General features: G+C 49.7%; 1 protein-coding gene across 5 annotated transcripts in view; it reads right to left on the bottom strand.

Annotated features, from left to right (window-relative positions):
* The window catches only part of TOMM34 (translocase of outer mitochondrial membrane 34), a 25,761-nt gene extending 6,086 nt beyond the window's left edge, over window positions 1-19,675 (bottom strand). For 4 of the 5 annotated variants that reach the window (XR_006960209.1, XR_006960208.1, XR_006960210.1 and 1 more), the window contains exons 1-7: window positions 19,454-19,675; window positions 15,563-15,662; window positions 14,254-14,406; window positions 11,314-11,483; window positions 8,022-8,169; window positions 2,922-3,048; window positions 2,531-2,736 (exon numbers count right to left, since the gene is read on the bottom strand). Coding sequence is in view for 1 of the 5 variants with exons in the window: in XM_047068693.1 (XP_046924649.1) it covers window positions 2,632-2,736; window positions 2,922-3,048; window positions 8,022-8,169; window positions 11,314-11,483; window positions 14,254-14,406; window positions 15,563-15,662; window positions 19,454-19,580 (930 nt within the window). In the remaining 4 variants the exon portion in view is untranslated. Of the gene's footprint in view, window positions 1-1,714; window positions 2,737-2,921; window positions 3,049-8,021; window positions 8,170-11,313; window positions 11,484-14,253; window positions 14,407-15,562; window positions 15,663-19,453 lie in introns of those variants that run through there. The other variant, XM_047068693.1, reaches the window with a different exon arrangement.

The raw sequence follows: 19,675 nt of genomic DNA, 5'->3' as shown, positions 1-19,675 counted from the left end.
ACGATCTCGCGGTCTGTGAGTTTGAGCCCCACGTCGGGCTGTGTGCTGACAGCTCGGAGCCTAGAGCCTGCTTCAGATTCTGTGTCTCCCTCTCTCTCTGCCCCTCCCCTGCTTGTGCACGCACACTCTCTCTCAAAAATAAACATTAAAAAAAAAAAATCATACCCAAGGAGCTCAAGATAATTGATCTAAAAAATACCTTAACGACATTTATAATATTCAAACACATAAAGGAAAAACATTTGTTAAGACTAGATATCACAAGAAGAAAAACCAGATTTAAAAATAACTAAAACTTCTAGGAAGCAAAAAAAGTAGTCACAGAAATAAACTCAATGTCTGGGTCAAACAGTTGATTACATATGGGTAAAAAAAGAATGATAGATGATAAATGTAGAGAAAACACCCAGAAAGTAGCACAGAGATCTAAAACATAGGAAATGTGGAAATAAAAAGGAGAAATGACCACAAAGGGAAGAAACCAAGGGTCCTGACAGCTGCTATTATCTTCGTGGGATATAAAGTGGTATGACAGAGGACAATAGACCAGCGTCACAATATGACAAATACACATGAAACTATTCAAATACTTCTGAAAACTTCTAGGAGGGGAGCCTGGGTGGCTCAGTTGGTTAAGTGTCCAATTTCAGTTCAAGTCATGATCTCAGTTTGCTGAGTTCAAGCCCCACATCGGGCTCTGTGCTGACAGCTCGGAGCCTGGAGCCTGCTTGGGATTCTGTGTCTCCCTCTCTGCTTCTCCCCTGCTCGTGCTCTCTCAAAAATAAATGTTAAAAAAAAAAATTTCCTAGGAAATACTAAAAAAGAAGGAACATTTATATGTAAGGTGTTCCCTGCAGTTATTTATAATAGTGAAAAATTAGGAACAACCAAAATGTCCAGCAACAGATAAATGATTAAAAAACAGTTAAGTGTGATAAATATAATAAAGCGTATTCTCTCAAAAAAAAGGCGGGGAGCAATAACAGGGGTCCAGCTCCCCACTTTAGTCCCTTGGCCATGCCCACAGAGTCTGTCCAGACCCTGAAATCTGCTTAGCTCAGAGGTCTGTGGCTGCTCACACAGCAGAGAGACTCATCCTTCCAAAAGGTCAGAATCGGTGTGCTGAGTGGTGCTCAACACGCTATGTGACAGGGAGCAAAGGGACAATGAAAACCCTGTCTTTAGAGTCCTCAAATTTCTGCTTAAGGGGAAAACAATTTAATTGGGACACAGCCCAGGAAAGGGTAGCAGCCCTTAGTTCTGGACAAATCCTAAAGCGCCCTCCAGCCTCATCCACACCGTTTTGTGAACTCGAGGGGTACTTTCTGGTCCTGGTCCTCACCCTGTCCTCCTACCTAGGGCCTTGACAAATGTCTGTTTTGTCTGCTTGGATTGTTTTTCCGCCTTCTTTACCAGTTAAACTCCCACATTAGAACTCAATTCGAGCTCTACTTCCTCAGGGACCCCTTTCCCTCCACAGGGTCCAATCCCCCCAGTGAGGCAGGGAAAGCATCGTGTGGCGGCTTCTCTAAAACGCTCAATCTGGCTGCCGTTTGTTCCTGGGATTATCTGATTACCTTCTTGCTGTTCCACTAGAGCCTCAGCCCTCTGAGAGCAGGGACCATGTCTGTTGACTATGATTTCACCAGCACTATACACAGAGCCTGGCCCATGCGGATACTCCAGGAAGTGTGTTCAGTGAGTGGATGAGCGCTGAACAGGCAGTGGCTTTTATTATTGCAAAGTTCAAAGCACAGAGCAGAAAAAGCACAAACATAAGCACAGCACACCTTTCTTGTACAAGAAAGATGTTTAATGCAAAAGCTCAAATATACAGTTGGACATCAGTTTAGTTCAAATTAAGTTCGTATTACAAAGAACCAAGAAGCTTGGAGGGGGCCACTGTTGAGGTCAAAAGGAAGTCTCTGCCCAAACTGGAAGAACACTGCCTTCGAGAAGGGCTTTCTCTCTTGGAAAGGCCCACCTCTGGAAGTGCCCTCACCCCTGGACTCTTCAAACACCTCAGGCACCTCCGTGCAGGTGCAGCAGCACAGAGCCACGGGCAAAGCCACCCCCGGGTCAGGATTCCGCATCCCCACCAGAGGAGGGCCCCGCCAAAAGGCACTGGGGCTCAGAACACAGGGGACTCTGCCAAGGACGGGGTGGGCACGGCAGCCCTGGAGAACCAGCTCAACAGGCTGCTTTGGGTGTAGGTGGGCCGGGGTCTTCTGGTTTATCCCTCACCCGCCCCCACCCCGGAGCTCGGTTTGCTCAGATGGACCACAGTGAGATGGGTCTGGTGAAGAAGCTACAAGGGCAGCGGTTGGTAGTATGCTTGGGGCGGGGACAGAGCCAAGTGCTCTGCCGAGGAGGACCTGTTTCTGCCGTCCTGCTAGCTGTCTGGGGGGGTGGGGTGGGGGACAATAGGGCTCTAGTGGGGACCATTCCAGCAAAACATCGTTTTTGGTTTTTTACTACACTGGGCTTAATTTGAACGAGCTAAGCCTCTTACAAGGTGGGAAGCCATCACCTCTGAGTTGCTTCAGAGCTCACTCTGGGGCAGGCGAGGTCCTAGGAGCAGGCACGGAGGAGGGAGCTCAGGCAGAGGTTTCCCGCTGCCCTTCTGGGTGTTTAGTTTAAGCTCTGGTTAACTTCCTGCTGCAACTTCTGGGCAGGGCCGTTCCTGGGCTCAAGTTGCAGGAGACAACTGATGTCTTCAAAGCTGGATTTATAGTCCTGAGAGAAGAGAGCAGGGGGTGAGGATGAGGCCCTGATGGAGGCAAGGTGAAGTGGAGACGGCAGGCCTGCCCTGAGCCACGTAGGGGCCCCAGAAGGGACGTGGCACCACCTCACCCTGCTCTGGGAGGACCACCACCAGCACGGACGTCTCGGACGGTCCCTTTCAGTCAGGGTCTTCTTACCTTGAGTGCCTTGTAGGCTTGAGCTCGTCTGTAGAATGCCTTCACGTTCCTTCCATCCAGCCTGAGGGCTTCTGTGCAATCCTTCACTGCTTCCTTGTACTGCTTCAGAACCAAATGGCAGAGCGCTCTGATGGGGAAAGACCGTTTGAAGGTTTCAATCACTGCTTGGAGGCCGCCCACCAGCCACAAGGAGGTTTGAGGGCTGACCTCGGACTCGGACTCGCCAAACACCTGCTCTGTGTTGCATACTTTTTAGCTTCCTCACCCTCGAAGCAAACCACCAGCTCAGCCCAGAGGGGCCAGGGGCCCCGTGCACGCACCAGTGCCAGCTAAGGCAGAGCCCGGACGGGAGCCCGGTGTGCAGGTCTCCACCCCCTAACCACATCCAGTCATCACTTGGTCTACTTCACGCTCCCGTCCTGTGCTCTTTTCACATCAAGAAAAGGATCCTGAAACCTCCCCCTCGATGGATTAAAAAGTCATCTACCTTAAACAAATACTGGACTCCAAGGATATGCATGCGGACGTGTTAGCAGTGAGAAGTAAAGATGCCTCCAGCTCACCCTGAAATGCGCCTAAACTAAGAACAATCGATAGCTAAACAGCGATAAAGCAAATGTGACAAAACGTTAATAAGGAATCGACGGTAGGTATGCGGGTGTCCGGTGTCCAGTTCTTTCAACTGATATTGTGAAAATTTTCACAATCATGGGAAAAAACAGTTGCATACATCATACAACAAGACGCTCTACACCTACGGGGAAAGAAGTATGTATATCTTCATCCATTTTCAATTATTTTCCCCAAGGACGGTCATGAAAAACAGGTGTCTTGGAACTCATTTGCTATGTTCAGTGAGAATAAAGTATTTGCTTAGTTGGATGAACCATCACTTATTTTACCAATTCCTTAACTACAGATCTTTTTCATTTCTTCCAGTTTGTAAACACAAGGTGCTGCCATGAGCATCCTTGTGCATAAAGCTTAGCGCCTATCACGAGGGACAGATGGGTCAACAGATACACGCATTTAAAATCTTGACTCTTACTGCCAAAATGTTCTCCAAAAGAGCTGCTCTCGTACAACCAGTTATTGATAGAGCCTATTTTCCTGTAAGTGAACTAATCCTGGGTCTCAACCTTTAACTTATTAATATTGGAAGAAAACAGTGTCTCACTATTTTAACGTAGTTGCCTTAAATATGGGCAAAGCTCTGTGTCTTTACATAAGACTTTTTAACCTTATTAAAATTTACGGGGCGCCTGGGTGGCGCAGTCGGTTAAGCGTCCGACTTCAGCCAGGTCACGATCTCGCGGTCCGTGAGTTCGAGCCCCGCGTCGGGCTCTGGGCTGATGGCTCCGAGCCTGGAGCCTATTTCCGATTCTGTGTCTCCCTCTCTCTCTCTGCCCCTCCCCCGTTCATGCTCTGTCTCTCTCTGTCCCAAAAATAAATAAAAACGTTGAAAAAAAAATTAAAAAAAAAAAAAAGCAGTTGACACAGTGGCCATATTAAAAAAAAAATAAATAAATAAATAAAATTTACCTTTAATGACCTCTGTGGTCCCCACCTCCCCATTCCCTAGCTCTATAATACATTCCACACTGCAAAATAATTAACCCACGCATTCTTCTAGAACATAATTTTTACTTTCTACATTTGAAACCATGGTCCACTTAGGATTTATTTTAATAAGGAGTGAGGTAGGGATTCAGGCTTATTTTTAACTCCTATCCAGGCAACCCAACACTACTCATTGGAAAATCCGTCTTTTCCCTACACTTTATCATCTGCTAAATTCTCGTAGGCTGCTATTCTCATTTTTTCCTGACAAACTTCAGAATCATTATCGTGAATTAAAAAACTCTAATGTTTTTACTGAGACTGCATGGATTTATAAATTAGAAAAAGCTCCCCCTTGTATCAATTTTTTTTAAAGTAACCTCTGTGCCCAGCAATGGAACCTGAACATATGAAATAGAGAGCCAGAGCTCCATGCTCCGCTGGCAGAGACAGCCGGACCCCCCTGCCCCCCAGCATACCAATTTAAAAGCCGGCACAACAGGGGTGCTTGGGTGGCTCAGTCAGTTAAGCATCTGACTTCAGTTCAGGTCATGATCTCATGGTTTGCGTGTTCGAGCCCCACGTCGGGCTCCGTGCTGACAGCTCAGAGCCTGGAGCCTGCTTCAGATTCTGTGTCTCCCTCTCTCTCTCTCTGCCCCTCCCCAGCTCGCATGCTGTCTCTCTTCAAAAATAAACATTAAAAAAATTTTTTTTGTTGTTAATAAAAGCAGGCACAAATTCTTTGTCATTCTTCCCACTGAAGGAGTCCTATGTTCTCTCCCCTCTAATTCAGGTAGGTTTGGGGACTGACCAGTAGAGAGGAAAGGGCATGGTAGAGCATTAAAATGGCATCTGGGGGGTGGCTGGGTGGCTCAGTCAGTTAAGTGTCTGACTTTGGCTCAGGTCATGATCTCACGGTTCATGAGTTCAAGCCCTGCCTTGGGGGAGCCCCACTTCTCTCTGTTTCTTGTTCACTTATGCGCTCTCTCTCAAAAAAAAAAAAAAAAAAAAAGGCATCTGCGATGAGGTATAATTTCAGTCTCAGTGGATGGAAAATTCGTCAATATAAAATATAAAGTTATCAGTCCTCTAAATTTTTATTTGAGAGAGAAAGCGTGAGCGGGAGAGGGGCCGACAGGGAGAGAGAGAATCCCATGCAGGCTTCACGATGTCAGCATGGAGCCCAACGCGAGGCTCGATCCCACAACCATTGGATCATGACTGAGCTGAAATCAAGAGTTGGATGCTTAACCAACTGAGCCACTCAGGTGTCCCACAGTCCTCTAAGTTAAAAATTCTTTAAGTTTGTTTATTTTTGAGAGAGAAAGAGAGAGAGAGAGAGAGAGAGAGAGAGAGAGAGAATCCCAAGCAGGCTCTGCACTAACAGTGCAGAGCCAAAGGCAGCGCTTGAACCCACGAACCAGGAGATCATGGCCTGAGGCAAAATCAAGAGTCAGACGCTTAACCAACTGAGCCACCCAGGCACCTCTAAATTAAATTTATAAATTCATGGGCGCCTGGGTGGCTTGGTCAGTTGAGCATCCGACTTCAGCTCAGGTCATGATCTCGCGGTTTGTGAGTTCGAGCCCCACATCAGGCTCTGTGCTGACAGCTCAGGGCCTGGAGCCTGCTTTGGATTCTGTGTCTCCCTCACTCTCTACCCCTCCCCCACTCACACTCTGTCTCTCTCTCCTTCAAAAATAAACATTTAAAAACATAAATAAATTTATAAATTTATAAATTCAATGTAACCATAACCAAAAGCGCACCAAGATACTTTCTGGAGTCTGTCAAGACAATCCTAAGGTTTAGCCAGAACGAACCTGGGAAAACAGTGATGCTCTGAGTAAGAAGAATAAGGAAAAGACTAGCCCTACAAGATATTATAAAGCAGTAATAATTGAAACAGTGTGGAATGGACACATTTGCATGAAAACTGTATTTAAACAAAACAAAACATTGTCCCGAAAGTGGTAAAACTCCAGGAAAAGAGGCTGGCAGGAGTCTCTAGCAGGATGAGGTCAGCGAGTCAGGCAGACCCAGAGATACAGGAATCAAGCTGCCACTGCGTCAACACAGAACAGCAGGCAGCAGCCCTTTCTTCCAGGTGAGCCGGGCAGGCTGAGGCACCAGGCACCCTTGGTCCAATCAGCCAGTAAAACCACAGGGCCAAAGCCCCAAATCCACTCTTTGTAAGTTCTCTTTTCACCTCATTTGACACCGAAACCTGACCTGCACGGACGTGAGGCTACTTGGTCATTCTTTAACACCGCCCTGTGACAAGTGGAATTCTGCTATGTTTCACGGCAGAAATGTTAACAGCAAGTTTCAGCAAGCTGCCCCAGACTCTGTGCGAGCATTATGTGATTCGGTATACGGACCATGTCACCTGACTCAAACCTGGAATGCCTTTTATCCCAAGAATTTTGCATAGGGAAATGGAGACACTACAGTAGAGCCAAGGTTTTTTTTATTTTTTTTAATGTTGATTTTTGAGAGAGGGAGAGAGGTGAGCAGGGGAGGGGCAGAGAGATGGAGAGAGAAAGATTCTCAAGCAGGCTCTGCACTGTCAGCACAGAGCCCAATTTGGGGGTCAAACTTACAAACCGTGAGATCATGACCTGAGCCAAAACCAAGAGTCAGATGCTCAACCGGTTGAGCCACCCAGGTACCCCCATCCAAGGTTTTTGAACCAGAGTAACATGCATATGTAAGCAGGAGAGGAGAAACAGATTCACAACATTTTATCGTAAATCTTTTATGACAAATGATTGGATCAGACATGGTCCCTTGCTGAATATTTCAACTTCTGACAGTAAAACTAATAGAAAGATCTCACCGGAGCCAGGTTCCAATTCTGTCTCCACCATTTAATGGCTGGGTGAGCTGAGGTAAAGCCCTTTCTGCTGAGCCTCCGATTTCTTGACTTTACAGGGGAAGACCACCTGCCAATACGTCGGAAGTGTGCTGCAAAGCAGTGACTCCCACACAATAAAAGGGATGGTGTCCTCACTGTGGGTGGAAAGAAGCACCAGCCACAGACAGCAGTTCATGGTGCAGAGCACTCAACAGCGCCACCCACAGGTCAAACCCTTCAGGCAAGACCTTGCTCCTGGGCCAGGTGACCATTAGTCCACGGCCTGGGTCGTGCCCTAGGGCTGGGACAGTGCCAACACTTCTAACCGGAGGGGCTTAGAGAAGCCGTGGGGCTAGGGGGAAGGGGGAAGGCGGAGAGACATGTATTGAGGCTTTTACTTTCGGAGTATGCTTATTTGGGTGGTTCAGGAATATCTGAGGGGGAGAAGGCCCGACAAAGCCCAGGCTCCACACTGGCACCGCTCTTTCTATTCCTCTAAGGTAGCAGATGCCACGGGCAACACCTGCCTCACGGTGACCAAAACCCGTGTGAAGGTAGGTTTGGAGCTACAACATGCTGACCAAAACGCTAGGAATGAAGAGCCCACCCCAGTCCGAGAGAAGACTCTGGAACAGTATCCAATGTCCTAAAATCCCCCGGGCCAGCAGCTACATGGAAGATACCTGTTGCTGTATGTGGCGGACTCCACGTCACTAAATGAGAGGCTTTCACTGTACTTCTCAATAGCTTTCTTATGGTTTCCCTTCTTTACAAGCTCATTGCCTTCTTCCTTCAGAACTCTGGCTCTCTCCACATCCCCAGCAGAAGGCACTAGATACAAATTCAGAAGGGGAAAAAGCCATGGAGCGGGTGCCCAAGCGAGACCCACGAGGCCTCGCCGGCCCCGTCTCTTCCAAGTCATCTGCCACCCTCCCCCACTGTTCCCCCCCCCCCCCCGCCGCCAAGATCCCTACGCTGCCCTAAAGCAGCCTCCCTGATGAAGGAGTCCCCCATGTGGCTTCTGGGAAATTAAACAATTTTTCAGTCATAGGAGGTTGGGGACTCCCATACATACTTAGACATGCACATAAGAATAGACAGAACTCGGGTTCTAGTCCGGGTGCTGCCACTTAGGAGCTGGGGATCTCGTGGGGCCCAAGTCTTCTGGACCTTAGTCTCTCCATCCACCGGGGCACTACCTGCCCCACACGTGGCTAGTTTAGGACGAAATCTGAGCATGCAGAACATCCTACAAACTTAAAGCAGGAGAGTAAGTAAATGAGATTTAAATAAGCAAGCATCTGAGAAAAAAAGGGTATAGCTCCCAGGCTTCAGAAAAGGGCAGAAGAGCCCGCCAGTCTTCACGATGGCTTTGGCCCAGGCCTGCATCCTCCCTCACGAAGTGCGTGCAGCTTCCCCACCCCCGCCCCGACAGGGAGACAAGGTGAAATGCAAGCTGCTCACTTGGCTTTCCGGCCCTTCACTGAGCAGCCCCACATCGTCGTTCCAGACCTCACTCCCATTTCACCTGTTTTTGTAATTTTTAAAAACTACCTTTATAAAATACTGGATATGTATGGCACAGGTAAGGTTTTAGGAACTGAACTAACACCCTTGAACTTATCCCTCACCTTAAGAAACAGAACATTCACTAGGACCTTTAAAGCCCTGTGGGGCCCCCTCCCCAAATCAATCCACTCCTGGAGGAAACCATTATCGCCAATCCTGTGCTCCCTTCCCCCGCTTTTTTCTTGGTAGGTTAACTATATACAACAGTTTCTATAAACCATTTGCTGTTTATTTTGTTTTTAAACTTCGTATAAAAGAATAAACGATTCTAACTATGCTTCTTTGATCTGGTTTTGTCTTCTCCCCTCACCAACGTGATCCTGAGATTCACCTGTGTTGATGTCGATGCCTGGAGTTCATTCACTCTCACTGCTGTGGTACAACTGATTTATCTGTTCTATTTACAGATTTGGGTTGTTTTCCAGTTGTGTTTTTTGCTGCTGCAAACATTCTTGAACATGTCTCCTCTGCGCACATGCATGAGGTTCTCTAGAAGCAGAGCCAACGGGCTGCCGCGTACACACGTCTTCAGCCTGACCTCGGCTCTGCGACACAGCACGCTGCAGGCACGCGGATTCCCACTGTTCACCTGCGATGCCCACAGGCTGCATTCTCTCACGTTCTCTGGCACCTCCCCCAGAAGCCATTCCCCAAACCCCTCAGTGCACACGTTAGTTCACGTTTTGAACTCCCCAGATACTAAAGACTCTAAAGCACTTATTCTTCCTCCTGTATTTTCTTTTTTTTAAGTAGGCTCTACCGCCAATGTGGGGCTTGAACCTACAACCCTGAGATCAAGAGTCATGTGCTCCACAGACTGAGCCAGCCAGGCACCCCTTTCCTCCTGTATTTTAAAATGCTGTTTATGTGTCCCAGTCTCATCAGACTGAGAGCTGCCTGAGGGCCGAGACTGCCTGCCTTCTCTATGTCACACTGCCTAGCACAGCACCTGCAAAACATATGGCTCAGTGGCTCTGAAAGAAGGAAATTAATGGTAGGTGCTCTGAAGCCATCTGGTTCATCAGCACCCCACATTTTCATTCCGGAGAAGAACGGGGGACACTTAGCAGGTTTCCACAAACCAGAGTGAGTGCTACCCATGGTCAGATAGGTTCCCTCCTGGGAAGGGGAGTTAACTCTGCCCTCCCCTGACACCCATGGCTGGGCTCCAGCCCGCACACCTGCTGCACCTCCTCCCCTCACCACCTAGCTTGCTGGGCCCACCTGAGGCCCCTGGAGCACTGATGAGCCTGTCTGTGCCTCAAAAATGGCCTCTTACTCAGTCTCCTGTCTTTGGGTTACCTGATTTTCATCTCCCTTCTCTTATTCATCCTCCAGGGACTCCTTGCACGCGTGTGGGTGTGTGTTCGTTCTTGGGGAAGCATCACCCTCTAGTTAAGAAGGTGGGACAGGGGCGCCTGGGTGGCGCAGTCGGTTGAGCGTCCGACTTCAGCCAGGTCACGGTCTCGCGGTCCGGGAGTTCGAGCCCCGCGTCAGGCTCTGGGCTGATGGCTCAGAGCCTGGAGCCTGCTTCCGATTCTGTGTCTCCCTCTCTCTCTGCCCCTCCCCCGTTCATGCTCTGTCTCTCTCTGTCCCAAAAATAAAATAAATGTTGCAGCTACTCCCAAAAGGAGTACTTTAAAAAAAAAAAAAAAAAAAAAAGAAGGTGGGACAGATGGCTTACGGTGGAGCTCATCACAAAATCTCAGCCCCTGGTCACAGTGACTAATTCAGACAATAGCCTGTGACCAAATGGGCCGGAATCATTGAGAAAACATGTGACCTAGGGATTTAAAGGAAAGACACTCTCTCCTTCTTAGAGGGCTATTGGAAGAAGAAACCAACCTTCTTCTCCTCCTCTGAGCCATGAGGCACGGCATATGCACATGAGGCCAGGAGCTGCTACAGCCGCTTCACTACTAGGAGGGATGACTGCCCCAAGACAAAGCCAACACACTAGAGGAGACAGCTGAGAGAGCACGGAGGAATGGACTCAGAGTCTGAGAATGTTGTGAGCGGCTGGAGCAAACCCTGCCTGAACCTGAACTCTGAACTTCTCAGTTTCATGAGCCAGTACATTCTCTTTGTTGTTTTCACCACGTTGAGTCTTCTGCTCTTGCTACCAAAACACCCTGGATGATCCATCCCCAGCGCCGCCAGAGGAACCAATGCTGTACGTACACTGACGCACGAGGCTAGGAGTTCCAGGCGTCTTCTATCACTTCACCTGTACAGCAGTGGGTGGGCTTTCTCATCACCTCAGTCTCTAAGAGGTTAGGACTTTGTATTTTTTCTTTCAGATATTTTTTATAGAGCAGCTTAACCAAGGCCAATTTTTATAGGATTACTCTAGAGAAAGTGGCTACGGGGAGACTATGCCACTCCGGGCAGCAAGTCACAACTTACCTCTGCTCTTTGCCGCTGTGGTTTCTCTGAATTTGCTCTTAGCTCTTTCTCTGCGGCATTCGGAGGGCAAGGACTCCCACCTCTTCTGAGCCGAAACAGGCACCAAGGGGGTCAAGGGCAGCTTCAGGCGCCACTCGGGCCCAAGTGAGTCCATGAGAGCTCTGCTCATCCTGGAAAGGCAGACAGAATTACAGGGAGGTTTCCGGCTGGGTCCGGAAGATATTCCTCCTCTCATAAATCCAAAGCGGGTGTACGAGAGCCACCATCTCTTCCTGGCCTTCTAACACACAGCGGGAAAGGGACAGAAGTCTGCACACGACAGTACCCCCTGCTGCCATGACATTACTCATCTACATTAACTTCAAAGTGGTGACTGCTGCTCGTGAAGCGTACTCCACCTTATCCCCAGAGGACCACACATGCCCCAAGAAAGGAAATGTTTTATATCTTCCTAATGGATCTATGACAAGGCCACGCAAGCACCTGATGTTGGATTTTTAAAAAGTGCAAATCTTCTGTCATTCTCTCATTTTAAAACCCTTCAGTGGTTCCCGTTTCCCTGGGCTGGCGGGGCCTGACACCTGGTCCCTTCCCGCCTCTCCGCTTTTACCGTGTGCCACGTTCCCTCTTGATCCCTATGTTCCAGGCTTTGCACATGCTCTTCCCTCTACCCGGAACAATCTCTTCCACCTCCCGTTCCCCATCTCCCCCTTCTGGCCCAGCTAACTTGCTTCAAATGCTGCTCGGGGACCTCATCCATCTTGTATGTGCTCAACCAGCGAACAGAGCCAACTGTGTGCTTTTTCGGCTCCAACGACTGCCTCCTAGAGGCAGTGTGACTAGAATGAAAGCGTCACAGGCCGGCATCACTGCAAACTCATGTCCTTGGACTCTGATTGGCACGGCTATTTCAAACCTCCACCCTCCTCGGCCCGGCTCCCTCACCCTCCTCCTTCTTCGGGGCAAACGTCCCCATCCTGAAAATGTGCAAGGTCACCTGACCCTTACCATTTCTCTCCCGTCACAAATGAAGAAGTGACGAGGCCAACCTCTCCACCGAAGCTCCGGGTCTCCCCTCTCCCTGCCTCTAGGAGCAACCATGGCCAGCACCTCTTCTACAGCTTCAACCTTTCTCCGTGCCCGGAGGGCCGCCTGGAGGCCCCACTCTGACTGCACAGCTGGACTCCTCTGCCTCTCCTCAGCCAGACCTCTTGAACTGCTGCTGTCACATCCACCAGTGACTTCATTCTTAAACCCAGAAGTCCGCGTAAGCTCCCTGCAACACCCGACAGGAAGGATGTCTTCGTCCTTCTGGAAACACTTTCTCCCAAAATGCTCCAAGTTCCCTCCTACCCTCCAGCTGCTGTTCTCCTGAAGTCCCTCAAATGTTGCGATTTTCAAAGCTCCATCCTCTCCCCCCAGCTCACTTGCCATGGGGGTCTTCTTCTCTCCCACAACCTCAATCCACCTCGATGCCGATGACCTCTGAATCCAAATGTCTGCCCTGTATTCTTCTCCTTTGCCCCCAACCACTGTCCTTACATCTCCCGTCTCGGGTCCCCTCCAATGCAACCTGTCAGCCTCCGGGATGTCTCTTCTATTCTTCCCTCTCACCACCCTCCTAACACCAAATCTCTCTGAACTACTACCCAAATGTCCCCAGAACTGGTCCCACTGTCCTCCTTCCACTATCCCTACCGTCTCTTCTGAGTTACTGCTGGGCCCTTCCTACACTGCTCTCCTTCGTGTCATCCCTTGGCATGGAAGCTAGTCAGCTTTTCTCTCAAATCTGCTCCCGCTGTCCCCCTGCTAAAGCCCCTTTCACAAAGCCTCACCATGCCTGGATTAGGTCCAGGCCCCTGAGTGCCAGGCCCCATGTGATCTGGTCTCACCTCACCCGCCCGAGCTGAGCTCCTCACCAGCAGCGCCAAGCAAAATGGGACTTCTCGCAATTCCTGGAATCCATCATCCTCGCTCACCCTGCGCAGGCGGCCTTGTGGCTGCCCCGATCCCGGATTTCTATTCATTTCTCGGCCATGGCTCGCCTCCTCTGGAAAGTCCTGACCAGTCTCCTCCCTCCCCCTGGCTGGTCAGGTGCCCCTTTCTGCCCCTACAGCCCCCTGGGCCGCCGCCTACCACAGCACTGGACATACACGGGTGCACTTGGCTACTACTGGGGTTCCCCATGAGACTGGGGGCTCCATTACGGCAGTAAGAGCTATGTGTCAGGCATCAGCCCAGGCCCTAGGGCAAAGACGGGCACACGAGTGGCAGATTCTGTTGAAGGACAGAAACTAAAAGGAGGCAGAGAGAAAACGAGTGAAGCTAAAAATGACGCACTAAATACATACCATGAAGTCCTGTGAAGGGTTTGCTACGGTGTCATGTTCAGCTTTCTAGCAGCCCGTGCAAAGAGGGGAAACATGCTCAGGCACACAAATGAGGGTATCCGTGCGGTACAACCACTCAGAAGCCCAGAAAGCAGTGCTGCCCGACGGACCACCTGAAGGGGTCACAGTACAACATACAGAACCATCCCCGCGAACACCACCCATCGCCTTGTGCTGCGGCTGCCTGTGCCCCTGCCTTACTTTCCCTGCTCTAGGTAGGTCTGCGGAGCAAGTGGGATCTGTACCTGGTTGTTACTGCGGTCTTCCCCACCGAACCTGGCACAATCCTTCCAACAGAGCTCAGTAAGTGGTTACAGCGTGAATGACTCGGAGCAGCTAGGGAATCAATCCACCAGTCCTCTAAGTCTGACCCCGAACACACCTGCTAAACACAACAGCTGACTCTCCTTCTGCGTTTTCCCCACGTGCTCATTAGGAGTTTCTAAGCCTAGCCCAAAGGGACCCCCAGGAGATGCCCAAAGCAGTGGCCTCAAGTGCATCCGGAGGACAGGGAGTCCCAGAGAGACTGCGGGCGGTGGCTCAGGCTCACCTGTTGATGCCTTCCAAGGCCGATGTCACGCGGTCATCAATCTGCAGTGCGGTCTTGTAGTCGACATAGGCCAGGGGGTACTTCTCCAGAGCCTCGTAGGCGGACGCTCGCCGCAGCAGGGGCTTCAGGCTGAAGGGAACCAGGGCCAGTGCTCTAGGGCAGGAGGCACAAATGTCACCTGGCTGCTGAGTCACCAGGGCTCCCCTGCAGCTCCTTCCAGGCAGGGTCATGTGCAGCATTCAGTATACAGGAGGTCACATCTGGTAGAGACACTGCTAAAATGTCAAACCTTAGAGGAGGGACTTTTGAACTTGGACTGAGGTGGAGAAGGGCTGATGGACAGAAGGCCACTCGTACTGTGAAATCTGTGTGCCCGTCCATCAGTTTTCATGGTTGCAATCCACCCTGCAACCCCACCCCAAGTCAAGCACAAGTGCCTTGTAGTTCTCATTCCTCGATGTGTTTCTACAGAGGCTGACCTGGTGGGAAAACAGGCTCTGGAGTCAGATGGGGAGCGGTGTTGGAATTCTACCTCTGCCACCAACCACGTGACCCCAGGCAGGTCACTTTACCATCTCGGTCCCCTGCAACCCAGTGCTAGCCTGGGCAGGGTGGTAAACTTACCCCACAGAGTGGTCATGAGCACTCCCAGAAGGAAACCTAGCACGGGCCTGGTACAAATGACCTTAGCACAGGCTCCATGAGCCTGCTCACTTCTCCTCCTCTCCCACCTATCACCAGGGCATGAATCTAAGGCAATACCACAGGACACAGGATCTGAGAACATGAAGTCCCATGTGCTAGTTCAGTGAGGAGGAAAGAAGGCAGGGTCAGACTAGCTCGGAGAAGAAAGAAGTATGAAAAACTGTTTAATGTTTAACATCCTTTACCCCTGGTCACCGATGAATACCTCTTAGTTTCTTTTGAGACCATTCACTAACCTCTATCCCTCTTTCTTTCCCTCCCTTGCTCCCACACACATCCACCGCAGAAAAATCCTGGGCAAGCCAGTCACCAGTCTGCAGCTCAATCTCACCCTCAGGTCCCAAACCTCAAAGGCCTTTAAGGCCCACCTCTAACTTCCCACCCTACTCCTTTTTCGGCAGACTCCAAAGACACAAGTCAGGGGCCACGAGGGGCCACGAGGACCCAAGTAGAGCCTCCTATCCTCAGTGACCCAGCGGTTGCTTCTGAATTATCTGGCATGGCTGTAACTGGTGGGATCGGTCCAAACAGTAACACAGGTCAGATAAACCCAGCCTCCTCTCCTGAGACCCCCAGGCTCCCAAGGTCACCCCTGCCCACTTACAAAGTGCAATCCTTGATGCAGTCCTTGCAGTTGCCATCCTTTAAGTGGCACACTGCACGGTTAGAGTAGAGAATACTTTCTTCTCCAGGGTTCGAAGAACCTGCCCAGGGGGAAGCAGACAACAGGAGATTAACAGGGTGGGAAATGGATGCCCTGGGGCTCTGGGATGTATTTCATATGAGTCCTGATCAGGCTTGTTGGTCTGATGGGCTGCCGGGTTTGTCATTCTCACGTGGAGCCAGAACGGGAGGCTTCCTGCCACTCACAAGGAGGGTGAGCCTCATTCTACCAACCACAGCTCGTTGCCCCAAACCTCTTCTCCAGCACTGAACTTGGGACCAGCCAAGAGACAAGACACGAAATAGCTGGCTTCTGCTCAGAGAAGTCTATGCTGTAACTACACGTGTGTGTGTGAGAATTTTATTACAAAAATCATGTAAACCCAATAAAAGCGTTCCTAAAAAAGAAAAGAAAAAGGTGATACATAGACTGAACAAGGGTTGTGGGGACATAAAAGACAAGAGTAATTCCACCTGATCAAATCAGACAGGACTTTGCCAGGGAAAAGTCCTCTGGGTGTGGCAGGATTAAGCAGAACTTAATCAAAGAAAGGATTCGAGCTACCAACAAGCCTGATCAAGAAGCCCAGAGGGAGAATTATCAGGCACTTCTCTAAAGGCAGTCCTTATCCTCAGGAATCTCAGAAGCCTATGTCTTTTATTGTGTGGCCACAATGACTTTCATTTTTTTAAATGTTTATTTTTGAGACACACACACACACAGAACAGGAGCAGGGGAGGGGGAGAGAGAGAGAAAGACAGAGAGAGAGAAGGAGAGAGACAGACACAGAATCCAAAGCAGGCTCCAGGCTCCGTGCTGTCAGCACAAAGCCTGACTCGAGGCTCGAACTCACAATCCGTGAGATCATGCCCTGTGTCAAAGTCGGACGCTTAACCGACTGAGCCATCCAGGCGCCCCAACTCCCATTTTTAAAATAATTTTTCAACTACTTTATACCCACTAGCATAGACCATAATGGAAAACACACGAAAAACCCTGAAAACTACCAAGTGCTGACCCAGTAATTCCATCCTGGGTATATACACAAAAGAATTAGAAACAAACTCTCTTTTGAAAATTATGAAATAGCTAGAAGAAAACAGTGTAACAGGTACTTGACATCCACCACTGGACTTAGCACATGTTATATTTGTTTCCAGCCTTTTGAATTTTTGATACGGCCAAAGCTCCACTCAACCTCATCCTTCTCTCTTGCTCCCTCCTCAGACGCCCAGCGCTCAGCACAGTCCTGAGGTTGGGATGTGACATCCTCCTGCATGCCTGTGTGCCTGCTGCCATTACAGCTGCATTCCTAAGCTTTTCCCAAGTGGCACGCTATTGTCTATCCTTCAGCAATTTGCTTTTTTTCCATTAAGTATGTTTCCACGTTGAGGCATGACAGCTTTCATTCAACATCAACGGTGACAAACTTGATAAAATAATAACTTTTCCACCCTTATTTTGCCAGGCCCTGAGGGAGACAGCAGAGTACAGAAAAAAGTAAACTATACCCTGGCCTTTAAGGGAAGAGTACAATTGCTCACAACTTGTAGTGCACGTCAAGTCACTGGAGCGCACAGAAACAGCAGTGGGGCAGTGGCAAGGGCACTGGGACCTAGAATCCCGCCACTCAATCCCGCTGATCGAATGTGCCCACGTGACTATCACGTGAAGATACCACTTCACAGACCTGCTGGAAGGGTTCATTTTGTTAGGTTACTCCCTGCTGTCCTTTCAAGAGACGAAAAACTGATCACAGAAATCCAGGGATTTGCCCAGAAATTATCTGGACAATCAACAGCAAGATCAGAACCGAACGCTGGTCCCCTCCTAAATCCAGACACTAGGCCCTTCTAAGGATCCAGAATAAATCCACACAAAAGCACCAGCTTTTTTCCAGGCCGGCTGGAGTAGGATGAAAGAAAAAGGCAGAAATAGCAGTCACACAGATTCATCCGTGACTTCATCAAGTGACACTGAGATGAGAAGGTGGGCCTAAAAAGGAGTGTTCTAGAAGAATAAGAGGTGGGCAAACGAGTGGCTTCAAACTGCAAAAGTTCAAACAAGAAAGACTGGAATTTGGAGAAGATTTGGGGAGAAGTCTAGCAAAGTGACTCAAAACTTGGACTTGCGAATCAGACCCATATTCAAATCCTGCCTCTGACATGTCTTTATTGTGTAATTCTTCTGGACTCCTCATCTAGAAAGTATCTTATCCACAGGTTTGTATGAAGATCAAAGAATTGACATCTGTAATGTCAGGCACACAGTAAAGCACTCAACCAATACCAGCCAAGAAAGGGAGAGGAGGAAAACATAGGGAAATTGGTCCTACGGAAAATGAGGGCTCACGGGTAAGACACTTTTGGAGAAGAGGTTTGGGGCAATGGGCTGTGGTTGGTAGAATGAGGTTCATCACTTCTCCAAAGTGTCTCACCCATGAGCTGGAGGTCGGGAGAATGGACAAGGACATGCTATACCTCTATTAAAAGTTATTTTTAAATGTTTATTTTTGAGAGAGAAAAAGAGAGAACGAGCAGGGAAGGGGCAGAGAGAGAGGAAGACACAGACTCCAAAGCAGGCTCCAGGCTCTGAGCTGTCAGCACAGGGCCCGATGCGGGGCTCGAACTCACGAACCGCGAGATCATGACCTGAGCCGAAGTCGGACGCTTAACCGACTGAGCCACCCAGGCGCCCATGCTACACCTCTATTTAAAGCAAAACTTCCCAGTAGCCTCCCATCAGGGAATACAATCCAAACTCCTTACCACAGCCTATTGTGTAAAATAAGGCCAGTAAGTCTCTGCCGCTCAAACTGCCCTCAACACTTCCTGTTCTTCCACAGCTCACTATACGCTGTGGCGCCTGGAACACACCGTGCTTATTCATCTGGGGCCCTTGGAATGAATAGTTCCTCCACCTGGAACACGCAGCACCCAAAAGTTTGTGCACCTGGCTTCTTCTCATCATTCAGACGTCACTTCAAATGTCACTGCTTCAAAGCTGTCCTTGACCTTCCACTCTAAAGGAGCTCCCCAGTCTCCTGCCTTACCACATCACTATTTGTCTTCTTTGCAGTCCTAATCGCGATCAGACAGGCCTTGTTTACATCTGGATAAAGAAAATGTGAAATATCCACACAATGGAAATTATATGGCCTTAAAAAGTTACTAAGAAATTCTGTCACATGCTACAACACCGATTGCAACGTCCTCGAGGCCATTCTGCTAAGCAAAATAAGCCAGTCCCAAAAGACAAATACCACAGGACTTCACTCATTTGAAGTATCTAATCAAAACCAAGGATACACGAAATAGAAAGGTGGAAACCAAGGGCTGAGGGGGAGGAAAGGAAGATGACAGTGTTCAATGCGTAGAGTTTCAGTGTCGCAGATGAAAAAGTTCTAGCGATCTGTTGCACAATGTGAATTTACCTGCGCTTAAAAATGGTTACGAAAATAAATTTAAGGTTGTGAGTTTTTTTTTTTTTTTACAGCAAGAAAACATGAGATCAAACATCCATTAATACGGAGATATGTTTGTGATATGTCAGCAAGTGAAAAAGAACCAGTAACAAAACCATATTACCATTAGGAAAAAAGGCGGTGGGGGGCGGGCGAAGAAAGAGCTAAGGAAGTCTCTCGCAGGATGCCAAAGCAGGGAGCGGGCGGGAAGGGTGCCGGGTGGCCCTGGTGAGCCAGACGACCGCTGAGAACGCAGGCCCCGGGGGGTCGGGGGCCGAGCGAGGTCTGGGCGGCCGCGGGGCCGTGGGGGAGGAAACACCGGAGGGGGGGAGGCAGGCCTGGCGGAGAAACGGGGGCCAGGGTCGTACCTTGCGCCTCCAGCGCCCGCAGTGCGCGGCTGTACAGCGCCGCGGCCTCGGCGAACTGGCCGTTGCGGAAGCTCTGGTTGCCGGCGGCGCGGAGCCCCTCCACGGAGTCTGAGAGCTTGGGGGCCATCCCGGGGCCGGGCCGGCGAACCAGGGGGCGCGTCAGTTACCGCGTTGAGGTGTGCGCAACTGCGAGCGAGCGGGAGCACCCGCTGGCGAGGACTC

The sequence above is a fragment of the Lynx rufus genome, unplaced genomic scaffold, assembly GCF_022079265.1.
Source record: "Lynx rufus isolate CCGP_SWC_20201006 ecotype Redwood Valley unplaced genomic scaffold, mLynRuf1.p SCAF_8, whole genome shotgun sequence".
NCBI lineage: Eukaryota > Metazoa > Chordata > Mammalia > Carnivora > Felidae > Lynx > Lynx rufus.
The sequence above is the reverse complement of the archived record's forward strand: the minus strand, read 5'-3'. Positions and strand labels throughout refer to the sequence as shown.